The sequence below is a fragment of the Mesocricetus auratus genome, unplaced genomic scaffold, assembly GCF_017639785.1.
Source record: "Mesocricetus auratus isolate SY011 unplaced genomic scaffold, BCM_Maur_2.0 Super-Scaffold_100004, whole genome shotgun sequence".
In the NCBI taxonomy this organism is placed as follows: domain Eukaryota; kingdom Metazoa; phylum Chordata; class Mammalia; order Rodentia; family Cricetidae; genus Mesocricetus; species Mesocricetus auratus.
Window position 1 is genome coordinate 48,528,131 of NW_024429189.1, and position 27,520 is coordinate 48,555,650.

At 37.3% G+C, this 27,520-nt stretch overlaps 1 protein-coding gene and 1 long non-coding RNA gene across 4 annotated transcripts in view; one reads left to right on the plus strand and one right to left on the minus strand.

Annotated features, from left to right (window-relative positions):
* The first annotated feature begins 7,370 nt into the window (after positions 1 to 7,370).
* The window catches only part of Ppp1r1c (protein phosphatase 1 regulatory inhibitor subunit 1C), a 112,802-nt gene continuing 92,652 nt past the window's right edge, over positions 7,371 to 27,520 (plus strand). The window contains exons 1-2 of one of the 3 annotated variants that reach the window (XM_040745689.1): positions 7,371 to 7,776; positions 9,509 to 9,569. In XM_040745689.1, coding sequence (XP_040601623.1) covers positions 7,696 to 7,776; positions 9,509 to 9,569 — 142 coding nt within the window. In that variant the 5' untranslated portion in view covers positions 7,371 to 7,695. The remainder of the gene's footprint in view (positions 7,777 to 9,508; positions 9,570 to 27,520) is intronic. The other 2 variants (XM_040745690.1, XM_005064620.4) reach the window with 2 other exon arrangements.
* On the minus strand, positions 9,788 to 10,298 carry LOC121140409. The gene is made up of 2 exons (XR_005877238.1): positions 10,176 to 10,298; positions 9,788 to 10,098 (listed from the first exon to the last, which is right to left on the minus strand). It is a non-coding gene; the product is annotated as an uncharacterized LOC121140409 (long non-coding RNA).

Sequence of the window (27,520 nt, forward strand, 5' to 3'; positions counted from 1 at the left end):
AATTATATGCAATGTGAAGAACTCATCTGAAGCATCACATGAATGTATCAGGGTTTATTTATGTGTTTAAGAATATGTATGTGAGAAAACAATTAAAGAAAAGAGGCCAGGAATTTTGAGAGAGAGAGCAAGAAGATAAACATGGATGGAGGAGAAAATTTAAGGGAGAAAATGATGTAATTATATTATAATTTCAAAAATAAAAAGTATAAAAATACAAGCAACTTTGTACACATACACACACATATAAAAGTCATATGTACTTAAAAAATTTTAATCTTATTAGGAGCACAGTGTTTTCCTGTCTTCTCAAAACATTTAAAATAGACTTATCTGAGGATAGATCCAGAAATGCTTTTCCTGATACCTGAAAAAATTAATGAAAGGGCTTAAAAGCCACTCAAAATTTTGATGACTGTCATAGTGTGTCAGACATCTATTGTACTATGTAATAGGCAGCTGACTTTAAATGCTTTGACAAACGATGAGTCAAAAGTCTTGTGTGTCATAAAGGATGTAAGGGGATTTGAGGGAATTTTTTGAAGGACAGGTGTGGAAATAGTGTATTACCTGGGGGATTAACTGCTACCTATTAACTTTTCCTATGATGTTTTGTCTACTGAAGGATATCTAGGAAGATGAGACTCAGAATAACTTGAGGAGGGTGGCCGTTGAAGTCAGACTTTATTGGGGTTACTATCTTCTGTGTAGAAGAATTGAAGTTCCAAAAGGGTGAAGGAGACATAGGATAGGACTAAACATGACAGATTAAAAAAATAGTCAATTAAATGATTCCTAATACTATTCTGCAATATTCATAGGTTGGTATATAGTCCAATTGTCATTAGAGAGGCTACATCCAGCACCTGATAGGAGAAGATGCAGAAACTCACAGCCAAACATTAGGCAGAGCTTGTGGAACCCCAAAGATGAGGGCAAAAAAAAAAAGATTGTAAGAGCCAGGGGGTTTGAGGACACCATGAAAACACAGCCCACAGAATCAGCTAAGCAGGTCTCATGAGTGCTTACAGAAACTGAAGGACAAACCTAGGTCTTCTGCATATGTTATAGTTTGACTGTCCTAACAGTGGGAGCAAGAGTGTCTGTGACTGTTTTGCTTGCTCTTGAGATCCTTTTCCTCCTACTGTGTTGCCTCACCCAGCCTTGGAATGAAGGTATATGCCTAGTCTTTTGTTATGCTGTGTTCAGACAGTAACTCTGGGAGGCCTGCTCTTTTCTGAAGGGAAACAGAGGAGGAGAAGGAGGAGGAGTATGAGGAGGATGAGGAGGAGGAGGAGGAGAGGAGTGGATCTTGGGGAGAAGGGAGGGAGTAGGGGAGCTGGAGGTATGAAGGGAAGGGAAACTGAGGTGGGATGTAATGCATGAGAAAATAATAAATTTAAAAAAATGAATGGAAGCACTTCATCTCCCACCTGCTTTGATTCCTCTGTCTTCAGTTCAGTTTTAATTATGTAAACTATATAATTATGTAAATAAAAAGGAAGAAAGAATATGCTGAACTTTCTATCAGAGCTTGGAAAAAGTACCAAAACACTAAAGGTATACAAGAATGGCTACTTAGAAGGAAACCACAAGCTTCCTGTTCTGCCATGATGAGACTGGCCTCTGCATCATGCTCCCAATGCCATGAACTGAGCTTCTCTGTCATGCTTTCCTTGCTGTGGTAGAATGAAAGCCCTAAAACCATGAGCTGAAAAGGGATCTTTTCTCCTTTAAGTTATCTCTATTTGGTATTATGATCATAGCAATACAAAAGTAACTGAAACAAAATATTGGTGTTGTAGATGTAAGGACACTGCTGTGATCAAACCAAGTCATGTTGTCCTTAGGAATTTGGAACTGACTTGTGGGAGAAATCTGAATGAGTTTGGATTTGTAAGCTAGAGAAACCTGAGAAGGCTGTAAGCAGAGTTGAATGGCTGATTCTGATGGAGTTCAAAAGAAAACAGTTCTTGCCAAAATGTAGGCAGTGAAGGATAGACTGATGATGGTTCAAATGGCTGCAAAACTCTCTGGGATTAGATATTAGAGAACATTCATGCTATAGTTTGGCAAATAATTTGCATATTTTCTGCCCATGTCCTAAAATGTGACTGGGGCAGAACTATAAAGGAATAGACTGATTAATTTGTCAAAAAATTAAGATAGCATAACTTTAAGACAGTGGAATTATGATTGCTGACTGTTTTTGGCCAGTGGGAATCTGGAGTAAAAGTAGATTAGAAAGATGCTGAACATGTGCCACTTAAACAGAAATAAAGCACAAATGGGTTCAAAGCTGAGGACAAAACGGGTATAGTTGTTATAGAGATTGCTACTGTTAAAAAGAAATCAAGGGTTTACATTGGAACAATTAAAACAAACAAACAAACAAAACCCAAAGATATGGAATTGAGAAGTTGTCACTCATCACAGATTCCACATAGTAAGTAAAGCTTCACGGTCATTTAAAAGACTGTCCTTTGAGGAAACTACCCCTAGATCTACTTAAGGAGGAATTGCACAGGTTTAACCACACAGGTATATTCAGAAGCTTCTGCAACATGGTTGCAAAATTTTGCATTGTCCACATGGCACCCATTTTACAGGCATGTGAAATGCAAGAGTCATAAAGTCTAGCACTGAGACTCCAGAGAAAAGCCTGTGAGTCGAGGTTATGCATAGTAGAGCTGGATTTCCTGTGGGGCTCTCCGGTACCTGGAGGTTTCTCTCCTGGCTACCAGTTCCCAAATAACCACTCAAAGGCATAATATTACTTATAAATGTTTGACTGATGGCTCAGGCTTATTACTAACTAGCTCTTACATCTTCAATTAACCCATTTTTATTAATCTACATATTGCCATGTAGTTGTGGCTTTACCTCATTTTCTACATGTCTTGCATCCTTTAGTGTCTCTCAGACTGCATGCTTCTAATTCTCTATCTCTGCTTGGTTTTCCATCTGGCTCTATCCTGCCTTGCCATAGGCCAAAGCAGCTTTATTTATCAACTAATGAGAACAACACATATTCACAGAGTACAGAAATACTTGCCACAGCAATCTCCTGATGAAGGTAAAACATAAAGCCATAAAGGTGAAATCCAAATTTCAAAAGGAACCACCAGGATGTTAGAGACACCAGGAATAATAATCTGCCAAAGAAAGTCCTAGCAGTAAATGGAGACATCTCAAGAGAGAGACGTCATTTTGTCTGGAAATAGTAAGAACAATGGAGTGAGGATGCCACAATTTTTTTTGGAGTTAAGATGGATATCACCATGTTCCCCAAATACTGGACATAAAGCTACTAAATTTAATGTTTGCATTGTAGAACTTTGATCTTACTTTGCTTCCAGCCTTCATTTGTGTTCTTCCATTTCTCCCTTGTGGAACAAGAATATATATATATATATATATATATATATGTATATATATTGTATGATCTTATATTTAAAATGTGAAACTTTCATTTACTTTATAGGAGATTACAGTAAAGTATTTACCTTGAGTCTCAAAAGAGAGTTTGAACACTGGAATTTTCTTTTCTTTTTTTGGGGGGGGGGGTTGGTGGGGATTTGTATCTGCCTGTGGCAGGTGTTTGTACCCAGTGCTGGCTGTTCAAGTGCTCAGATGCCTCTTAAAAGAGCTATGCCTCTGTATGCTGAGCCTAAGAAAGATAGCAGTTGTCCGGAAGCCGGGCCAGGAAACACTGGAATTTCAACACTGTTGAAATGGTAAGATGTTGTGACTCTTTGAGTTAGGATAAATGTATTTCATGTTAGAAGTTGTCCACAAACAAGTGGGAATAGCAGTAGAATGTTATCATTTGTATATGAAATATTCTCTAAACCATCACACTCTTGTTTTGAATATTTTGTCTCTAGGTGATGGTGTTATCTTGAGAGGTTCTGGAATCTTCAGAGATGAGACTCAGAAAAAGAAATTATACCACTGGGACTCCTGTGGGTATATTATTCCTATCCATTTCCAGGTTCACCGTGATGTGAAAAGTTCGGCCACAAGCACCTGCAGCCATCATAAACTAAATTGTGTTTTTGTCTTTCTGGCCATGATGGTTTAAAAAAAACCCTTTGAAACTGTGAGCCAAAATAAATCATTTACCTAAAAAATAAGAACCTAAAAGACAATATAATTTCCCCTTTGATGGTTTGATGAAGTATATTGCACATATAAGGAAGACAAAGACATGAATTTGGGGAGGAAATGTGGCACGAGGTTATGGAGGAAGTTGGAGAGAAGCAGAGAGGTGTATATGATCATCTTTCATTATATACATATGAGAAATTCCCAAGAACAGGGGAAATTATGCAAAAAGAAATAATAAGGAACAATTTTAAAGATTGGAAAAGGGATTTTTTTCTTCTCCCCTCTCTGTCTCTTCCATTCTTTTTTCTTGTCTCTCAAATTTCTTCCCTTTCTTTCCTTCCATAAATAAAGCACTTACTGCCTGTAGTAACTATGTATTTGCGGTATTTGGAGAGCAGTCTGGGTAGAAATAATAACAGCTTCTGGGTCAACTATATATATGACAGTACATCAATGTTAATAGGCATGGCTAGAAGGCAGTAACAAAGGATAAATTATGGTTGGTGCTCTCCCTTTGAAAAGCCATGAAATTTTAAACATATTTAAGTGCTCATTAAATATAAAAATTATAAAACATAGTACTTAAAATATGGACTAAAGTCTTTCGGAGAATTCATTTTATTGAAATATTTTGTATTTACCTACAAGGTAGATGGAGCCCAACTGATCTTATGTAATGAGGAAACCAAAATCTTGACAGTGTTTCTGCTTAAATTTAGGATTTATAATATGAGGGGAAAATCATATAGCAATATAAGTTGGACATAAAATGCACACAATTAGAAGCTAGGAGAGAAGGTAAACTGAGTGATTCCTTTTCTTTTTATGATTCTGACGATCCCTTTCTGAGTAGGTAGAATTGGAGGATTAGCCTACTTTGGTACAAGTAAAGTAGGCAAACAATGGAGTCTTCCCGGGACAAGAAGAGAGGGCACAGAAGGACCAGCGTGAGTATGAGTATCTTAAGAATCTGTGGAAAGCAGGTAGGATAGTAGCATGGAGTAAAAAGACTAAGACCCATGTTTACTTTCTGTTTGTCATCTATACTCACAGTAAAGCTTACTTTGAAAAGACACTGTAGGTTTTTTAATTATTATATTAGATATGTCACATCTCTATTCATAGAATCTGTCTCTATTTTAAAAGAGAAAGAATAAAATTCCTCTCTGAGTCAGCTTATAGCACAATGCCCAACTCTGTAGATGATCTTCATGATGATCAATATCACGCAGTCATGCCACTTTAATCTTAGGTTCACATGCCTTGGAGTCTATGTATTAGAATACAAGGTGGTTATAGAGGTTCTGGTGTCTTTCACCAACTGTTCCAAAGGCCTTTGCATTAGAATAGCTACAGCTTTGTGATAAAAATTGAGCACCTGGGATTGAAATGTATCTGCCATTCATTAGCTGGAAGAACATGAGCAAATCACTTAAACTCTTTGCTTCACAGTGTTCTCATTTGAAATGAGAGGAATAGATAGCAATAGGGCAAACTGAAAGCAACCATCATCAGTATTAATAGAGGCATAGCACTTAGAATACTAAGTGGATAAAGTACCTACCATACAAGGGTAACTTTACTATTGTTATTATTATCTCTAATAAAAATAAATGTATACCTAACCATTTCATAAAATCAGAGGCTCTGGTTTGTTTATTTATTTTTATTTTATTCCTATGGGTGTTTTTTTTTCTGCATGTGTATCTGTGCACCACATACTTACAGAAGTCTCAGAGGCTAGAAGAGGGCATTGGATCCTCTGGAACTAGAGTCACAGATTACTATCAGCCACCATATTGGTGCTATAAACCTACTTCTAAGCTCTTATACCTGCTTAGTCATGTCTCCAGGCCCAACAATTTAGCTTTAAAGGGATTTCAAATGAGACCTTCTAGCACAGCCGCTCCTCTAATTTTATAGCAAAAAGTCTGGCAATAAGCATGTTGAATTGCTGTGTGAATAGGTTTTCAACATGTTAAATAATTGAGAGAGAGGCAGGTAGTTATTGTGCTACATGGAGGTATGATGAGTACTCTATGTTGACAGGAGAGATGGTTTCACCCCTTTTGCTGTGCCCTGACAGCCCCTATTTGGGTAGACACAAATCTACATTTTCCTAAAAGCAAGGCTACATGGGCTGAGTCCTGACAAGAACACAGAAGAAGCTGGCTGCACTGATGAAGAATGACAATCTTAAAAGGTCCAGGAAGTTTCTTTAGGTACTATTGCCACACAGGGATGCTCATCTTTGCATTTCACACGCTGAAAGTATAGGCCTACACCATGCTCACGAGACATTTACATGGGCAATAGGGATCTGAACTCCGGTCCTCAGGTTTTCTCTGAAAGGACTTTGCTGATGAGCCATCTCCTCGGTTTAATGACCCTTTTTAATAATTTAACCAGAGATAGTCTTTGCTCACATATCCTGTTTACTCAGTTAATATTATTTCCTTCTCTGATCTCTGTGGGAGTTGAAGACTAGGTAGTTACAGTTTTCCTTGTTTACCAGATTCAGAAAAGAAACTCTCTTAACAAATGTAAATTATATAAGGTTTTATTGCATAAAACCCCCTAAATGACAAAAGCCATAGTGTCAGACATCACTGGGTTTCCACTAATGTTTTCCACTCATTTCTGAATTCTTCCAAGTCAGAGGCTGCAACTGGCTTCATCAGGAACAAAATAAAGGCCATTGAAATAGCAGCGACTTCCAAGCTGTTTGCTAAATTTATCTGTTCAATACTTTCTACTCAAATTAAAACCATGGGCTATAATTATGGAATATGAGAAGAGAACAGGAGCTTAAAGGTCATCTAATCTAACTTCTCCATTTTTTTATTGAAAGGGTGGGGGCCTAGACATATGCTGTGATTTGCTTGAGGCCACAGAGCTAATTAACGGTGGAACTTGAACTAAGATCTTCTCAGCACTGGCACAGTGCTAACATAATCAGATCTTGAAGCACAGATATAGCTGATATTATTGGTCGTGGTTTACTGTTGATAGCCATTCATCGATGTGGTGTGAAATAGCAAAGATGTCTGATTTGGAAACTGCTACAAAGAAATGACATGATGTTATACCCAGGCCCTGCCCTCAGCTCTGAAAATTTCCTGCTTTATGTCCATCAATAATGAATGACCCATCCCTGTAATGCTAAGAGGGAGCTTACGCTGCACTTTTGAGCAGCCGGTTAGTAATGTACAGTGGATAGAGCCTTTCTTTTAAATCCCAGGGCAGCAGGCCCTTCAAGGCTAGCATTGCAATTTCAATTAGCTGCTGAGTGAAAGCTTGGCATGTGTATTAGTGAGCAGGGACACAATTAGCTTATTCTTCCTTTCCCAATTGTGTTGAGAGGATCCAAAAGGTTGGTGGGGGATAAGACCAGCCAGGCATCACTGGATACTGAAGAAGGGAGTTGTTCAAACCTGGACGTCTTGCTCGGGCTGGGATTACAGAGATTTATTACAAAGCAGTGTGTGTGTGGCTTGGTGAAGTGTGCCTCAGGAACACTCCGGATACCACTTGGGGTTTGTCCTTTCGAGTGCTTCACGGCTCTGTCTTGTTCTCATCATTAACATGGAGCCCAACAGCCCCAAAAAGATACAATTTGCTGTGCCTTTATTCCAGAGTCAGATTGCTCCAGAGGCAGCAGAGCAGGTAAGGGGGAGTGGATGGGGAGCAATTCCTGGATATTGGGCAATAAGGGCAATTATTCTGTTCTTACTAGGTGAAAGATTCTCTGCTTTCTGAATTTGCCTAAATCTGTGTCTTTCAGGATGAGAAATTGCATTGGGAAACAATTAACTAAGATTTTAGTAGCACTTCATTTATATAAAATTAATATCAGTGTAGTAGGCATTCTGATCTGAAGCAATATATGCTGGCCTTAGCTTCTTAAAATGACAGTTTCAACAGTTAGAGAAACTTTGAAAACATTACCAAAAAATTATCAGCTTTTTATTTTGTTATTTATAAATAAAAAGAAATGTAAAAATTAAAGTAATAAATCTTGGACTAATTTACTATTATAGGTGTCATATTTTTATGTTTTTATTGCATACCCCAGACTACATATGAGCAATGGACATGAAAAATGATGTACTTTTCCTAGTATTCTTTTCTATGTTGGCTATTGGTTTATAACTGTATCATATCCATATTTGCTTAGACTCTGGGTACAATGGACCCACTTAAAAGATGTTCTGTGGCATAAAAACAAATATGGAGTATTTTGCGAATATCAAAGAAAATTATGGAAACTCCAATCTAACTCATTAATTACTTAAAACCCAAAAGACTCCTGAATCCTGTTCCAAATAGTTGGTAAGAAGCCTTAAAATAAGTATTGATGCTGGGAGTCTTACTTTATATTATGCATTGACAGTAGATCCACCCAGATTTGGACCAGATGAATATAACCTTGACCAGATCTGTTTACTGAACTGAGCATTGTTTCTGTCTTGAATAACATCATTTGTACACTTTATCCCTTATCCTATTGACAAGTGTTCTTGGAATTAACTGTGAATTGATATACTGGATGACTAAAGGCTGTCTGAAGCATGAGAGTCTAGTCATAACATGGTCCTGTAATTCCTATAACAAGGGGCTGAATCCACCATATCTTAATTTCAATTAAGTATATATTCTCTCTTTTTTCTTCTACAATTTTGAGTAACTTTTACTTATTTATACACAATTTCCCACACATACATAATATATCCTAATCATATCTACCACAGCTCTCCCTCCCATTTGTTGACACCCACAAATATGCCCTCTCGCTTTCATGTTCTCTCCCTTTTATTCTTTCTAATGCACTAAGTCTGATTAAGATTGCCTGAAGGAACTAAAATACACACTCTTCTAAGATCTTGATTTTTGGTTGACCTGCTGATTTGGTCTGAATATTAGAAAGTAAAAATTTAGTCATACTAATTGAAATCTAAAACTTTCATTGCCAAATTAATTATAGTACGTAGTAGAAATCTGAGGCTTCTGAGTCCCTTTTGCCTCATTTAGATAAGAGTGAGGGACCATGATATCATTGCCAATGTCATGGAGTTTTACCATAGTCGCTTAAATAAGAAGGTCATCTTTGTACTTTACAGCAGATTACTTTCACTTTCATAGGTTGATGATACAATTATTATTATTAATCCTTTGAAAATGTAACTTTGTGGTCAAAGAAGGTGTTACTAATACCTGGCAGTTCTGGCTAGCTTCTAGTGCTTTAAAATATACAGTGAGCATACACTATGTTCCTTCTAGAAGTTTGTTCATGTGCGTTGGGGAAAGAGGAGGGTGGGAAGCTTTTCAAGCTGTAGAATCATTGAAGGGCAGTGTCTGATTCTCACCCTGACATCATCTGTGCCTTTGCTGTTCACAGATAAGGAAAAGAAGACCTACACCAGCATCCCTTGTGATTCTCAATGAGCATAATCCCCCAGGTAAGCAGACATGATGTCTTTCCTATTGATGAGATGGAGCAGAACTGTCTAAAGAAGAGCAAACAGTGTGACATTGACGATAAGTTCCAGCTTAGGGTTCCAGTTAGCTAAAAGGGGTCATAAACAAAATCAGAAATAAATATCATAAGAGCTGTCTCAATCAATCAGTAGCCAACCTTTCTGCTAGGATGACACACTGGTAATAACAACGTACAACATGTTTTATCAGCATTTATTGCTGTGTGTTTTTATGGAATCTGATCCAGACCTTATTGATGAAGTTGGTAAAAAGTTCCTTAATTAGGTTTCAAGGTTCAAGTTGCAGGCCTAGAGATGATTATAATTTTGCAGTGTGTGATATTATTTATGGATGGGAAGGGCCACATGCCCAACATTTACTGCAGCCTTGCTGCTGATGTCATCTCTGAATGATGCAATTGACAAGGAACCAGATCAATTTTCAGCACTGCCCATTTGAGAGTCATTTTGAATGCTTGCATCAATTTATCGAGGTCTTAGTTTCCATTTCCTGTAAAAAGTAAAACTGCATTATTAGTCTTGATAAAGAGCTATGATCTGTAATACATAAACAGTAAGCTTACTTACTGAGTGCAGTGATTTTCATCTTACATTTAATGGCATCTCCTGGAAATATAAGAGGAAAGGTCATTAATTTGTAACCCAGCAGATCACAGTGGGTTTTTTGTTGCTATTGTTGTTCATACACATGGCAAATAAATAAAGCAAAGAAAGTTACATTCTTCATTATAGATAGATAATCCATGACTTGTTTTATCTGGGAGTGATAATCCTAGCTCTTAGGAGGTTAAGATAGGATTGCTTCGAGTTCCAGCTGTCCTGAACTTATAAGATGTACCTGGACAACCTAGGTTACTTTGTTTACAGTACAAAAAGTTGCCTTTAATACTAGAACAAAACTATTTTCTTTTTTTAGCAAAACCAAAAGACTGTTCAATTTATTTAATTATACTTTTTCTCAATATATTTTTTATTTAAATTAGAAATATGCTTGCTTCACATGTCGATCCCAGCTCCCTCTCCCACCCCTCCTCCCTTACCCCTCTACCAGCTCCCTCCAACCCCCCCCAATCCCCACATCATTCCCCAAGGAGGATGAGGCCCTCCATGGGGGATCTCCAGAGTCTGTCACTTCATCTGGGGCAGGGCCTAGGCCCTCCCCCATTTGTCCAGGCTGAGAGATGTTCCCTCCATATGGAATGGGCTCCCAAAGTTCATTCGTATGCCATGGTCAACACCGATCTACTACCCAAGGCCCCAGATATTTCTGACACTACATTCATGGAGTCTGGATCAGTCCCCAAGAGCCCAGAGATTGCCGAGGCCTCCTCACTGACACCTCATTCAGGGGGTCTGGATCAGTCCCATGCTGGCTTCTCAGCCACCAGTCTGGGGTCCAAGAGCTCCCCATTGTCAGGTCCGATATCTCTGTGGGTTTTACCAGCACCTTCTTGACCCCTTGGCTCACCAGTTCTCCCTCTCTGTCACTGGATTCCAGGGGTTCAGTTCAGTGTTTAGCTGACAAAACTGTTTTCAAAGTAATGTTAGTGACTGGCAATCATGATTAAATAATAGGCGTAGTTTCCTGTTACTATGATTATTTGCTATTTTATGTATTAGCACAAATAGTAAATTATGAAAGAGTATTTAAAAGAATAGCTTAATTTTAGATTTAAGTATATATATATATATACCTTCTTTGTACTGACATACATCAGAATGGAAGAGTAGAACCGGATGATATTTTAACATATTAGTCCAGTTGTTTCATTTGTTTACTACTTTGCATGTGATGTTCTAAACACACAGAAAAGGTAGACACCAAATTTCAGTTACCATGGCAAGAAACTATACTCTCAATTCTTCACTAATAAATAAGCAAACAAATTACCCCCAGCAGAAGTTCTATGAAGCAGGAACACAACTATTAAAGTTATATTACCCTTTGACGTTGATCAGCAAATAATTTAACTCAAACTTATAGGAATAAGAAAAGTTAACAGCAAATGTTGTGTCTTATTGCAGAAAAGGAAGAATCAAAGTACTTGCGTTCAGAAATATCTCTGAACAGTCAGGTGACAGTAACAAGATACCAGAAGCATGAGGTCTGGGTTTGGGTAATAATCAAAGACAAATGTCACCTTCTCCCTGTCTTCTCAGGCCTGTAACTTGAGTCACTTTTGAAGAAACTGCTTCTCTTTCTGTATGTTCAGCTCCTCTTCTATTTGAACTTATCAGTTTCTCTGAAGTTGTATCTTAGAGTATCATTATTGCTCTTATAGTAAATGCAGTTAGCTTTTACTCTTTGTAATCTGTGGTCAACTGGTGTGGTCTTTACAGCTTTATCTGGACTCACACATACATCATCTTAATGCAGCAATAAATAACAGCTGCCTTTTGTAATTTATTCCATCTCGTACATGGATTTTATTGAACATCGTCTGTCTTTAAACAGACATAAGCCTGTGTATTTGGCCATGAGAATGTTATGGTCTGGATGTTAAATGTCCTCCAAAGGCACAGCATACTTGATTTTTGACCATTAGTGGAAGTAGGCACTCCTGGAAGGAAGCGGGGATACAAGGGTAATGTCCAACTGTCAGGAGACAAGTCCTTACTGGGATGCCTTCCTCTACTAGAGGAACAAAATAAGAGGGCTGGGTGGTCACCGTAAAGCCATCGAGGAAAGTGAGTGTCTCCTCACAGCAACAGAAAACTGATTAATCCACAGACTTAGAACTCAAGAGTTAGAAAGAGAAAACTGTTCAGAAAATGCTTCCAGTCTTGTCCAGCATTGTTAAAGAAGGATGTAAATCATCTCAGCTCCCTGAGACTGGCTCCACTTTACGCACCTCAGGGGAAAACACATAATTATATCTGGATTTCAGGTCCAAGTCTAATAATTTTAGAGACAAAAAAATAGTTTCTTATGCCAAAGTTGAATATAAATTCTCTGACAAGGAATCTTCACTTATTCTCTTCAATTAAAGTTGTTTTTTCACCTATTTAGACACATAAAACAATTATTTACTGTTATTTTCTACATCAAATATCCATTTCCCAGAATCACTCAGGGCTTTAGTGAAGTTTTCCAAATTCTCCTCAATTTCTCTTCATTTTGAGCCCAGAGCTGGACACAGTCTTCCGGTAAAAAGCCAGTCTAAGCCAGGCTTTGTGGATATTAATGTTTGTGGCATCCATTCTTTTCCACTTACTGTTAATCAGAGGCTGTATGGCTACAATTATATTTAATGGACCCAAGGCCTATTAAACATGATTGAACTACAAGAAGCAAAGTAAAGATTTAGGTAAGTACCCAAGATTCTAAAAGCTTGTTATACATCTAAAATGGTGACAGGAAATACAACATAAAATGATTTGGAAGGATATTTATTGAATTTACTGCCAAACCAAATTTGGGAAAAGTTGGCTTTCTCTTGACTATTTTACCCCCTCAGTAATCTTAGGAATAGGAATTAAAATGAAAAGATATTATCATACATCTTGGGTTCCTAAAATTATTTAATATGGAACTTATGAGCTATAGTATTCATGAACATGCTATCTCCTTTCAGACTTGATAGTAAGTTGAAAGACCTGAGAGAATAGGGATTCCTAACATATGTGACTCTGCAAACTGAAAAGAAAGCCAGTGGCCCTCTGTGTATCATAGAAGAAGACTTGTAAACAAGACATATATTTTATGACTCTGAAACTAAGTCATGTAATGAGATGTTGAAAGATCCATATGTAGAATCCTAGCTAGAAAACATGCTGTCATTCAAACACAAAGGACTCCCAGGAATTTTGGATGATTTTAATGAATCTCCTTTTTCAGAATTAATGAGAAGCTTTGCAGTGTCATCAAGTCAAAGCGCATAGTTATTTCCCGTATATGAACCTCTTAGTGACAATCCTGTTGTTTTTCAAACTGAATAACTGTAGTCAAAAGAACACCATGAATGGAAGCTCCAGGGAGACAATGAGGATTTTCCTGGGAATTTATATTTTTGAGTAAGATGTCATATGAGAATCAGAGGTGACAGTTGTCTCTAAGTACCTCGTACCTGCTGTGTTCAAATAAAGGTTATGCTGGTTCATAGCTTTCATTCTAAATTTTTGTACCTTCTTTGGCAATGTGATTTTATTCTCATCCACAATCTCCACTAATTGCTCAGAAATTATCTGGCCTTAGCACAATTGACTACAGTGAAAATCCCAAACCCAGTGTTTGAAGACTATTTAGGAGTTATCTGGGGCTGGAGAGATGGCTCAGCCATTAAAGGCTAGGCTCACAACCAAAAATATAAGAGTTATCTGATACTAATTCCTAACGAAATGTCAGAGATGTCCTTGTTTTTTCCTTTTCCTTCAGCATTTATTTTTATGCACTATTGCATGTCAAACCATGTGGAAAGATTTAAAGACAAATGATGTAAGTAGATTTTAACGATCATCCACCCTGCAATTGATTGACTTATTTTTTCATCATTATTCATCCTGAATAGCCAAATTGTACACTCAAATGGAAAGGTTGAATCAGAGGCAAATTCTGACTCTCAGTAACGCCAAGGTGTCCTATAATGTAAGTAATAGTAATAATAGTAAGTAAAAATGTAAGTAATGTAATTCAGATGAAGTAATATAATATTCAAATTAGAAAAATAGAATGAAAGGGTAAATAACAAACAGAAATGTTTCAAATTTATTTTGATAAGATGATAGTTTTTATTGATTTTGAAGAAATAGCACACATTCACCTTTTACATGGAGTTTAAAATACAATTAGGGAAATATGGTAGAGTGACTATTGGTGAACTGATAGCTCTTTTTTGGTGTATGCTTTTCTGCTTGTGGCTTGAAGAAGATGGAAACACCTGTGAAGGATACTACATGTCACAGATATGCCAAGCTTTGAAGTGGACCTGGCTTGAATTCCAGTTTTGTCAGCAGCTAGTGAGCCATTGGGTGTATACTTCATCTCTTTGGGCTTAGTTTTTTCCTAAACAGAATACTGAAGCAGAGTGACTACTAACATGTATATCCTGAGGATTTCCAATGCTCCATCACTGTCGCTGCTGAGAAAGCTTATGTTCTCATATTCATTATTAAAGAATAACTTCCGGGCAGTGGTGGCGCATGCTCTTAATCCCAGTATTTGGGAGACAGAGGCAGGTGGATTGTTGTGAGTTCGAGGCCAGCCTGGTCTACAGAGTGAGTTCCAGGACAGCCTCTAAAACAATACAGAGAAACCCTGTTTCGGAAAAACAAAACAAAACAAAAGAATAACTGCTGTTTTTGAATCCTCTTAGGCAGTCATAAATAGTATCCAAAGGATAAGGCTTCCTCTGGAAAAAAATTCTAATGCCTCAAAATCTATTAGAAGTGTACACAGTTGTAGAATTGTTATATACACTATATTTGCAGCAGTAGTGATTCAACTGTACATGTCTTTGTTGGCAAATACAAGCTTCATAGACTAGAACTTGAGTTCTTAACTGTTTTAAAAATAAGCTTTCTAATGTTGTCTAAAACAATATTAAGATGATTAACAGCAATAGTCATATGTCTAGCAAACTTCTATTTGACCATAAATGAAATATATATTTAATATTATGAAGAAAGAGAGTCAAGAGCATATATATATATATATATATATATATATATATATATATATATATATGCTTTTTACCAATACCTCTGAAAATCTCTGCTGGCTCATTCTTAACTTCACTCCATCTGTTCTGACTTCCTTTCATACATAATCCCCTGCCTTATATTCTGGCATGGGTATTTTCTTTGATTCCTTGAAGTGATTCTTCTAAGTCAACTTTCTAAGAGTTAGTCTAGACTGACTCATTTGTTTACTTTTGGTACATACTCATTGTCCTCAAACTCATACTGGAGTACTATCCAGAACTTAAAATTTTTTTAATTTTTTAAATATGCATTTTTGCTTTGCCTGCATATATGTGTGTGTGAAGGTGTCACATCTTGGAATTACAGAAAGCTGCCATGTGGGTGCTGGTAATTGAACCATGATCCTCTAGAAAAGAAGACAGTGCTCTTAAACACTGAGACATCTCTCCAGTCCAATTGACTAATTTGTATGAATCAGTCTCCATAATCCCCACCAATTCCTCCTATTTAAATTTCAGGACAAGACTCACTTAAACTCCAAAAGCTCAACCAGTCTAATTGTACCTATTGTTTGACATGTTACTTTAACACCTTCTCCCACTCACTTTAGAACTTTTTATTGTTTTACACTATAGACTTACTTTAATTCAGTAAACATTCATTAGTCAGTCTCTAGTTCTTAATCCTTCAAGGACATGTAGTCTAGATAACAGAGATGAGTATGTTTGGGTGGAAAAGGAAATAATTACAATAATATAAGTCCAAATTTCTAAAACTGTGGTAAAATTAATTCTGGCCAAGGAATTTATTTATTTATTTATTATATCCATTTTATGGTAAACATATGTTTGGTTTCTTTTGGTTTTTTAATTTTAAGTGTTTGAAGATGAGGCTGAAACTAAACTTTATTGTTTATTCTAAATCACTTGTAGATGTTAAATGTTGATAAGCTAGTAAATTTACATGCATTTTGGAAATCCTCAATTCATTATAAACCTTTCCAACATTTTAGAGAATACATTACACTCTAGGGGATAAAATAGACATGTCCCAACACTATGCTCATGGGGAAACTTGCATGAGACATAATCACTATTTGGCATTATGTAGTTTTGATAGTGAAGCTGGTAGTACAGGGCTGAAGAATGCATATGTGCAAAAAAATGCAATGTATTTCACCTTGGTACAAGAATGTCTACCATAGGACTTTCTTAGGACTGGATTTTAAAGTTGTAAATAAGCTATGGTTCCTAGAAGAGGTGCTTGACTGGTAGTAATGTATTTTTGATGATGTAAATGGAGAAGAGGCTGAAGTAGGGTATTAATCTCTGATGAAGGTTAACTTCCTGTGTTACTACAAGGAATCTGCTCATCTTCCTAAGACCTCATCATTGAGGAAGTCCAGAACACTTCATTGTAGTCACTACCATTGTATTTTACTAAGTATTTCAGATGGTCATTTGAAAGAATGCTGGTGTGAGTCCATTAAATAAATAGACATCCATTTTTGTGTTCACCTGGTGATAGGCATGGATGACACCACTGTCAGTTTCCCGTATACTTCAAATTTAATGTTTAAGGCTTAAATTGCTCACAGCTTATTCAAATTGCTTCAAGTTAATGGTCCAATCTACCAAACTATAGAACTAGTGAACCTGATATTGTGGCAGGGTCTGGAGTTGACATGGAGGTGGGACCTAACAAAGTGGTAATTTATTGAAAAGTATGACTTTCAACTGTCTTTGGGAGGAGAATTCTCAGAAGCAAGCCTTCAAGGCTTAGGATTTTCTATCTTTTCATCTGTTTCTATGTTGGAAATTTTAGAGAATCATATGAAGAAACAAAATCCACGCACAGTTTTGCAGCAGAGATTACCAGGGACTAAAAATGAAGGATTTTACTTTTTTATTTTATTTCAGGTTGAGACTAGAACGTTAGTTTACTTTGAGAACATAAAACCCTTTCAAGTTTTTAAATTAGATCAACCTACAAGAGAAATTAAAGCAAAATCAAAATTTAGAGGTACTAGAAGATGCCTTCATAGTCAATCTGAATACCATCTCATGTTTTGAAGTTATTGCTATTACTTCTCAGACACAAGTATTCTAGAAATGCATTATCTTGAGACCTTGGGAAATTATTCTGCAAGGGCTTAGGGGGTGGGTGACTGCTTGATGCCAGAGGTAGAAGGGAAAGCCTATCCCCAAAGCAAGTGCTCAAACTGAAGACTTCACTGTTTCCTTTCAGTCTATATATTGTCTTTTCAGATATTTCCTAACTTTCAGGGGATCTCAGCATATTGTGAAATGCTAGTCTATATCTATAGGTCTTCTCTGTTTCATTTACATAGTTTATGGCTTTATATTATTTATATTAAATTAGCACAGTAACAATGAGGATTAAACAATGCTATCATGAAATGAAATGCCCAAGTCTGTGTCATCAGAGGACAATATATTGATAATCTAATTTTAAGTAATTATAATAAAGATTTAGCAATAATACTAAAGGAAAATACTGTTGGAGATAAAACAGGAAATTAGACTCTATTTCCTGTATTCTCTGGTAGCACTTTCTTATCTCTATAGAAAATAATTTTCAGAATCTTACCCTTCACACATAAGTTTGTAGTGCCTTGTTTGTAAATGGGAGGGCATGGAGAAAGGAAAGAGAATGGAGAACAGTAATTAAAATACAGTTGCAAAAATAAACAAGAAGACTATATGAATAAATAAATATATGTATATGTGAACTATGCAGAAGAGAAGAATTAGGACAGTTATAATGAGCCCAGTTTAAAAATAATTACTCTCAGTGATATAGGTGTTTTTGTCATTGATTTTTCACCATATTTACTAGACTGACCACTGAGTTGCAGGGATGTGACTGTCTCTGTCTTCTACCCTCCACGAATTGTGGTTTTATGTGGGGTGCTGAAGATCCAAACTCCTGCTACCAACAATTTACTCAATTGAACTCTCAGCAACCCCATACAAAGTCAGATGTATGTTTGCATGCTTCTTCAACTCCAACTTTTTGAGAGTTAGGGACAGCGGTATCTTTAGGGATTGTTGGAACCCAGCCTAACTCCAAGGTCAGATTCCCAAGTACTGAGATTGAAGGACTGTGTTACCATACCAAAGGTTAGTAAGAGGCCCTGTCTCAAGGGAACAAATCGGAACATGCATGGCATCTTTCATCTTCTTTTGGCCTATGAACATTATGCACAGGTTAGTGTGCCAGCATAAACCTGCATCACGCACACATACATCAAAAACCCACATAATACCACAAACAAATAGAAAAAATGTAAAAATAAAATTTAAAAATAAATTGTATTCATTGTATGTTAGTACTATTTTAGGACTATGTATCTCATCTAACTGGTTCTTACAATCCCATTTTCTTTACTGGTGAATGTAATTATAACTATACACAGAAAGCTCAGACCTTCTGAAAGTGAATGACGAATGTTTTTACTGTATTCATTTATTTTTAATTGGCACATAATTTTTCTATCATCCCAGGTTGGTCTCACATTCTTCTGCCTCACATTCCCAAATACTGAAATGACAGGACCGTGTCACCACACATAACTGTATTACTTATTTTTGGAGCAACTCAATTCTTATGTCTGTGTTTCTATAAACCAGTACTTCTCATCTTGTGGGTGGTGCCCTCTCTGGGGATTGAACGACTCTTTCACAGGGGTCACCTAAGATCATTGGAAAGCACAGATATTTACATTATGATTCATAGCAGTAGCAAGATTGCAGTTACGAAGTAGCAATGACAACAATTTTATGGTTGGAGTCACCATAGCATGAAAAAACTAAAGGGTCACATCATTAGGAATGCTGAGAACAGCTACTGTAAATGTTATCCCCATTCTTCTTAACAACAAATACATAACCTTGAAATTATTTGATTTTTCTCCCTCAATTACTTACCAACTCTTTTCTACAGCTAGAAATTCTCCTTTTGTTTTTGTTGTTGCTGTTGCTTATCAACAACATTCCTTGTTCATACACTCCATGGTAACTTCTGAGCTACTTGTTTGTGATTTTCACACTGAGGTGTGTTGTGCTAAGAGCCCTAAATACAGAATTAGTGAATGTAGATGTGTATCATGGCCTGGATGTGGAGTCTCAGTCTTACACTTCCTTGAAGGACACACAATGGTAGTCATGCCTCTGGCTTTGCTGCTGGAATCAACAAGAAGTATCAAAGGGACACTGTGGATCCCAGAATTGCTCTTTCATCTCTGGTATGGCTATGCGAGGCTCTGGAAGACATAATTATGTAACAGGTGATTGACTGTGGCGACTCTACTTTCATAATTCAGCTGTCACAAGCTCTAATTTATGCCCCATCATTTATCCATCCTAGCTTTTAATGAGCTATGATAAGGCACACAGGAAAAGCTGACACACTCCATCACTACCTGCATGTTGTTCTCATTTTGTCTTTTAAATGAGTCACTCATTCTTCCCTAGTCTACAGAATCTTTATTACATAAATTATTGGCAGTAACACTAAAGCCGGGATATGATTTTAAAGAAAAAAAAAACAAAAAGGAGGAAAATAATTGTATTCAGTCATTCTTAATATTGCCACTTTATTTTCTTTTCCGTTTCGGGTGTTATGAGAATACAAAAATTCCGTTCATTTTCCACATAGTACTTCCTGCTGAAAATAAATTTCAATATGTACACAGACATCAGGTCCAGTAGGGACATGCTTGGGCTGGCTGTATTTCCTAAAGCACTGTGAGGACTAGCCATTCTTTCACTGTTATTGATTCTAAGCATTACCCACTTGCCCTTGGTGATTAAAGGTTTTCAAGAAATAATGCCAGAGACCCACTTACAATCACATTTCAGTGAAGGAGAACTGCACAAATGATTGAGCTAAAGTGGTTCATCTCAAATTCTACCACAGGTAATTTCACTTGGTAACTATCCCAGAGTTCCTGTTTCACTTAGCCAATAAAGAACACTGGAGCCTAGAGATGGCTGAAAATACTTTCAGTCTAGGCCTACAGTCGAAGCCATTGATTAAAAGCAAATGCCAGATGTACTCTTTATATAGACAGTTACGGAATAAGGAATGTATTCTGAAGTACATTTAAGACATAAAGGGCAAAAGTACCTCTGAGCTATGAGCAAGGTAGTTTAAAAAAGAAAAATGCCTAAGTTGAAAGGGATATTTAAAAGGTCTTGTAGTGATGTATCTCCCTACTGGTGTACAGTTTGTAAAGCTTCTTATATTACAGTACATCTCCTCAACAACTCTGAGAGTAATCTGTCACCATAAATAGAGGGCAATGATGTGATGAACTATTGAGGTCCAATAGCCGGAAAGTTTGTATATCTCAAGTGTAAACAAAAACATCTATTCAAGGTCATTGCTCTTCTCAGAACATTCTTCCTCACATAAATATGTAACATCAAAACACTCTTGCTATTTTATTAGTTGTCCTTATGGAATGACTGGTAGCAAATTCCTCATTGTACCTTGGCTACTTGAGGTTCTTTTTCGTATAGTATTGTAAAGCTGTACTTATTTATTTCAATGAGAATTTATTTTTGAAGTTAAACTTTTATAACTTTTCTTTGTGATTATTAATAAAAAGAGTTCTTGAAATTATCAACAGTGGACATTTCATTATATAATGAAAAACCTCACAATCAGATAAACAAAAGGAAAAAAGTTGCATTGTGTTCATTGTCCCTTCTTATAGCTGAATCTTGATAGCTATTCATCTGTTTGGTATCTACATATCTAAATATATCTAAAATATCATTGTCTTGGCTTAAAGCATTATAAATAGGAAGACTATGATTTTGTTTTTGGATTTATTTTGACACAATAGAAATGACTTGTATATATACTGAAAGTTGTCTTCTTGTCCCACCTGTTATTATTCTTACCTTAAGACTCAGAAAAAAAACCCTTCCTCTAAAAAGGTGTATGAATCACACCAACTAGAAAGTTTTACATCTACAGACCCCAGGCTTGTTCCTTTGTCTTTGGTATGGTTTTGTGAGGCTCTGAAAGACATAACTGTATTAATAGGCAACTGACTGTGGTGACTTTACTTTCATTATTCGTCTGTCACAAGCTCTAATTTTTGCCCAGTCATTTACCCATTGTAGCTTTTGATGAGCTATGATTAAACATACAGGAACTTCTCATGAAAAGCTGAATTATACAATAAACACTTAATTCAGCAATCCGTCTAAAACCATTCCTGCCCACCCCTATAACCTACCAGAAAATTGATGGCAACTTGGAAATTAATACTGGCAATTCACCACATCTATTTATAATTGCACAACCTTGCCAAGTAGTGCATTTGATTGGTTTGCAGGTAAGATTTTTATGTAGATAAAAATGATTGTGAGAGAAATTTTGTAAGAGTGAATCTTGTCCTGTGTCTTTTTCTTTGCCCTTTAATGCACAGAAACTGTAGAAGCAACTAATTCTGGCCCCCATGAATAGTTGGCTACCTTTAATAGAATCCCAGCTGTTGTGTAATTTTCTGAATCAGTCAGATAAGATTGTGTCTCATATATTCCTGATGGCTGTGTGATTATTCACATGCCTATCAATGTAGGCATACTGATGCTATGTAGCATAGTAATGACTTCATTGTAGGCATCTCCTCCAGTTCCTTGATCCTAAATTAGTTTGACATTCTTTCTGTCATTCTTTTCGCATACATAGTACAACCTGCTTTCTATTAAAAATGGTTTCAGACTATTCTATTTTTTGTTTAAATTAGAAATAAGCTTGTTTTACATGTCAATCCCAGTTCCCTCTTCCTCCCCTCCTCCCCTGACCCCAATGACCCACTATCCCATACCCTTTCTGTTCCCCAGGGAGGGTGAGGCCTTCTATGTGGGATCTTCAAAGACTGTCATATCATTTGGAGCAGGGCCTCGAGCCTCCCCTGAGTGTCTAGGTTGAGAGAGTATCCTTCTATGGGGAGTGGGCTCCCGAAGTCCATTTGTGTACTAGGGATAAATACTGATTCACTACTAGAAGCCCTATAGATTACCAGAATTCCAAACAGACATCCACATTCAGGGGTCTGGGACAGTCTTATTCTGGGTTCCAGGCTATCGGTCTAGAGTCCATGAGCTCCCCCTTGTTCAGGTCAGCTTTTTTCTGTGGGTTTCTCCAGCCTGGTCTTCATCCCTTTGCTCATCACTCCTCCCACTCTGCAACTGAATTCCAGAGTTCAGCTCAGTGTTTAGCTGTGGATGTTTGCTTCTGCTTCCATCAGCCACTGGATGAAGGCTCTAGGATGGCATGTAAGGTAGTCATCAATCTCATTATCAGAGAAGGACATTTAAGGTAGTCTCTCTGCTATTACTTAGATTATTAGTTGGGGTCAACCTTGTATATCCCTGGGCATTTCCCTAGTGCTAAACCTTTAAACCTATAATGGCTCTCTCTTTTATGGTATCTCTTTTCCTGCTCTCCTTTATTCTTTCCCTGACTCAATCATCTTGCTCTCTCATGTCTTCCCCTCTCCTCCTCTTCTCCCCTCCTCTTTCTCCTAACTACCTCTCTCCTCTCCCCATGCTCCCAATTAGCTCAGAAGATCTTGTCCCTTGCCTCTTCTCTAAGGAACCATGTATGTCTCTCTTAGGGTCCTCTTTGTTTCCTAGCTTCTCTGGCAGTGTGGATTGTAGGCTGGTAATCCTTTACTTTATGTCTAAAGGGCGTCTTTTGATAAAGTGGGATTATCTATTGCCTATATTTTTCAGGTTGTAGTTAACTCCTTTGGGTTGGAGTTTTCTGTTCAGAGCTTTCTGTAATACTGGATTGAAAGACCCCTATCCAGGGCCCCCTAGGAAAAGAAAAACAAGGCCAGGCCATTGCCTAATGGAAAAACCCAGGCCAGGTGCCTCGCCCAGCTGGCACTTCAAACAGGATGTCAAACAGGATGTCTATGGTCACCAGAGCATAGGACCCGGATAATAATTGCTGAAGCGTGCCAGGGTCTTTCATGAGGTAATACCAGGAAACCTAGTCCGTGGGAACTACCACTGCCCCCAAGATGAGCCAATGAAATGCCTGTTGCTATGATGATACTTATGTAACCATTAAAACTCTATAAATATTGTACTCCCTGCAAGCCCGGTATGCTCTGCACCCATGTTGTAGTAGCATCCACAGGCGCCTGTGTACTCAATAAACCACCTCTTGCATTTGCATCCAGTGGTCTGGCCATGGTTCTTGGGCAGAGGGTTCGGTTCGGTGCCCAGCGCTTTGATGCCGAGGTCTTTCAGGATTAGCGGATATGTATTGTTTAAATCTGGTTTTGTTATGGATTATCTTGTTTTCTCTATTTATAGTGATTGAAAGCTTTGCTGGATATAGTAGTCAGTGAATGCTTATTGTTGGTAGATTAACTATCCAGGACCTTCTGGCTTTCAGAGTTTCCATGGAGTAGTCAGATGTGATTCTGATAGGTTTGCCTTTTTATGTTACTTAACCATTTTTCCTTAATGCTCTTAATATTCTTTCTTTATTCTGCATGTTTGGGGTTTTGATAATTATGTGGCAAGGAGACTTTTTTGTGGTCCACTCTATTTGGTGTTCTGTAAGCTTCTTGTACTTTCATTGGCATGTCTTTCTTAGGTTGGGAAAGTTTTCTTCTATGATTTAGTTTAATATGTTTTCTGTACCTTTGAGGTGTGTTTCTTCACCTTCTTCTATACCTATTAGTCTTAGGTTTGGTCTCTTCATGGTGTCCCATATTCTCGGTATATTTTGTGTTAGGGGTTTGTTAGACTTAAGCGTGTCTTATATATCTTCAATTCCTGAGATTCTCTCTTCTGTCTCTTGTATTTTGATGGTTATGCTTGCATGTGTAGTTCCTGATGGTTTACCCAATTTTTCTATTTCCAGCATTCCCTCAGTTAGTGGGTTTTTTATTGTCTCCATTTCAGTTTTCAGGTCTTAAACTGTTTGAATTGTTTCCTTCATCTGTTTGATTGTTTTTTTTTTCTTGGCTTTCTTTAAGAGATTTCTTGTGTTTTTTGGTTTGTTGTTTCTTCCATTTCTTTTAGGGATTCTCATATCCTTTTTGAGGGCCTTTGCTATTTTCATGAAGTTGCTTTAAGGTCATTCTTTTCTGCTTCATCTGTATTGGGATGTTCAGGTCTTACTGGTGTAGAGTCCCTAGACTCTGGTGGTGACATATTGATTTTTCTGTTGTTGAATGTGTTTTTATATTGCCTTCTTCTCATCCCTTCTCCCAGTGGGTGCAGGAGGAGTCTCTTCCTCTTTTGGTGGATGATTCCCTTCCATTGATTGCAAGACGGTTCAATATTCCAATGGCTCTCCTCTTCCCATGGGTGGAGGCAGGACTGGTACAGAGACCTTGGCAGTCTCTGGGTGGGTTGGAAACATGCTCCTGCCTACCTCATTCTGTGGGCAGACAAAGGTTCTAGGATGCTGGAAGTCTCTTGGTGGGCTGAACCACTGAGATTGGATCCCCAGAGCACAGGCTCCAGGTCTCAAGCGGCTCTGAGCATGGTACTAGAACAAGTTTCAGGTTTAATGGTATATTTTTCTGTGTATCAGCAAAAGTCTGGGATGTCTTCGTTGTCTTTATAACTATAATTTGATATTTTGCATTGTGAAAAAATCTGTAAAAACTTTAGTTTTGAAATTTTTATAAGAAAACTACTTCCTTAGGGAAATGATTTTAAAATATGTCATAAAGTAATCTGGGAAAATATAATGTGATTGCCTACCTCAAATCTTTTCTCTAAGGAGCTGAACATAAGACAACAACAAAATAAAAACAATTTTATAAACACAAATTCTCTGTAAGTCACTAGGTTTCTGTTCTATTAACAATAATTACTATGTAATAATGGACAACATTCCCCATGATTCAGGTAGATACTGACTTTGATGTTTCTTATTTATGAGGTTGGTGAATGTTGATGAAGGAAAATAAAACAATGAAACTTAATTATAAAAAGGTTTCTGTGGGTGCAGATAAAGAATATGTTGAGGGAATTGGGAAGGTGGCTCAACTGAAAACATGCTTATTATGCGGGCATGAAAACCTAAGTTTAAATCTCCTGCGTGCAAATGCCAGGTAGAGGGACATGCTTCTGTCATCCCAACTGGCTGGGCTGGGAGTGAAGTGGGAGAAGTAGAAACATGAAGTTCATTAAACAGCTGTCCTTGTTGAGTCAATGAGCTCCAGGTTCAATGACAGAACCTGTCTAAAAAATTAGAGTGGAGAGTAAATGAGGAAAACATCTGACATTGACTTGTGGACTGCTCTGGCTAATGTACCTACACATGCCAGTAGGTATTCAGTCTCCCCTATCTCTTTGTCTTTCTCTGTCCCTCTCTCTCTCACATGCACACATACATACAGGATAGAAATGAGAACTTCTGTATAGTTGGATCATTGGTCAAATTGATGGTTTATTGGCTGGAAAAGTGGGAAGTGATAACAGGAAAGAAGATTGAGTTAATGTTGCAGTCCCTGAGTGCTTGGGGAGCAACAGATGGGATGATGGAGTCAGAAGGAACACAATACTCTAGATATTGAAGATAAGATATTTCTTGTTCTAATTTCCTATGAAATATTCATAGCATTCCTAGAAGTAATGCCTCAATAGTGGAGTCACTGGTAATAAAGGTAGTAAAACCCAATTTACTAGATCCTTTCAAGAGTAAGATCAACATACTTACTTTTAAAAAGGTATGTTTACCTAGTAATTATGACGTAGATACTGTTGGCAGTGTATCTATTAGAGGCTCAATATAATTACCTGAAACAATTAGAGGTCTTATTCATTAAGAGAACTGTAATCAGGCATATATCATTAGCCAAGCAAGTAAGATTAGCTATTCCCATCTGCTAATGTCTGAGTCACTAATGTGTTGCTGACTTTCTGGGATATTGTGTGCGATCTTGTCTTGCATAGCTGATGCATGGATGAATGCTCTGGGGAACAGTTAAACCTAATTGTATGACGTCGGTTCAATATAGCTGCTCATTTGCAAAGCCCAAAGGGAACAACTATTTTCAGTCTTTTTTGATGAGTTTTATATCTTCGTCATTATTTGTTTGTTTATTATTGGTGTGTGTATGTATTTGCTTATGATATGTGTGTGGGGATGAGCATGCCTCAGCACACATACGAAGGTCAGATAAGAAGCTTGTGAAGTCAGTTCTCTGCATCTACTTTACATGGCTTCTGAAGATTGAACTCGGGTTGCCAGACTTGTGCAACAAGTGGCTCTACTGCCAGCTATCTCACTGGCTCTCATAGAGAAGTAGATTGAATTGGCAGCATGTATCCTTAGTATCCAGGTATGCATTCTCGTTGTTTTGGAGATTTCTAAGTCAGTAGTAGGAAGTTGTTATAGTTTATAAATGACATTTGTCATACGCATGTACTAGCAGTAGTTATTTGTCTCACTACTTCAATAAAATAGCCAGCAAAACCAGTTTGAGGAAGGGTTTATTCTGGCTCATGTTTTGGGAGTACAGGCTGAGAAAGAATTTTAGAGGAACTCCAGCAGCTGGTCACACCCTATGTTCAGTCAGGTTGTTCTTAGCCAACTTTCTAGTTTTTATGTCGTCTGGGTCCCCAGCCCAAAGAATATGGGTCTTCCCACCACAGCTAACCTAATCTTGATAATCCATCATTGATGTCTGCTGAGGTTAACCTAACCCAGATAATCATTCACAGGTGTTTCCTGGGAGCCTGCATCCTACCTATTACATCTCGTCAAGTTTACAATCAATGTCAACCTTCACACCATACAAACATATACTTTTTATATCACGTGTTAGTCATGTCACCATTTTCAGTTTTTCAAGCATGTCCAGTTTATACTATTTATTTTATCATTCACTTGTTCTTGGTCTATTCTCACTTAATCTTAGAAAGATTATGTATCTAGTAATAGAGTGTACCACACTCACAAAACTAAACCTTAAGAACCAAAATGATTATGATGGTTTGATGGCCACTCACCAGTTCTGTCATGTTAGGCAAGTCAATCAACCTCTCTTGAGCTTCAGTAGTCTTCCAGATAACATACAAGTAAGGATATCTACTTTATAGGGTGGTTTTGGACAAGAAAGTAATGAATGAAATGTTTAACAATACAGCCTTACCATAGTAGAGTCAGGAGTAATAGTGGTAAACACAACATTAAAATTTTGGACATTTTTGAAACAAAGAAAATGTTCCTTCTTTTGCTCAGCTAGAAAC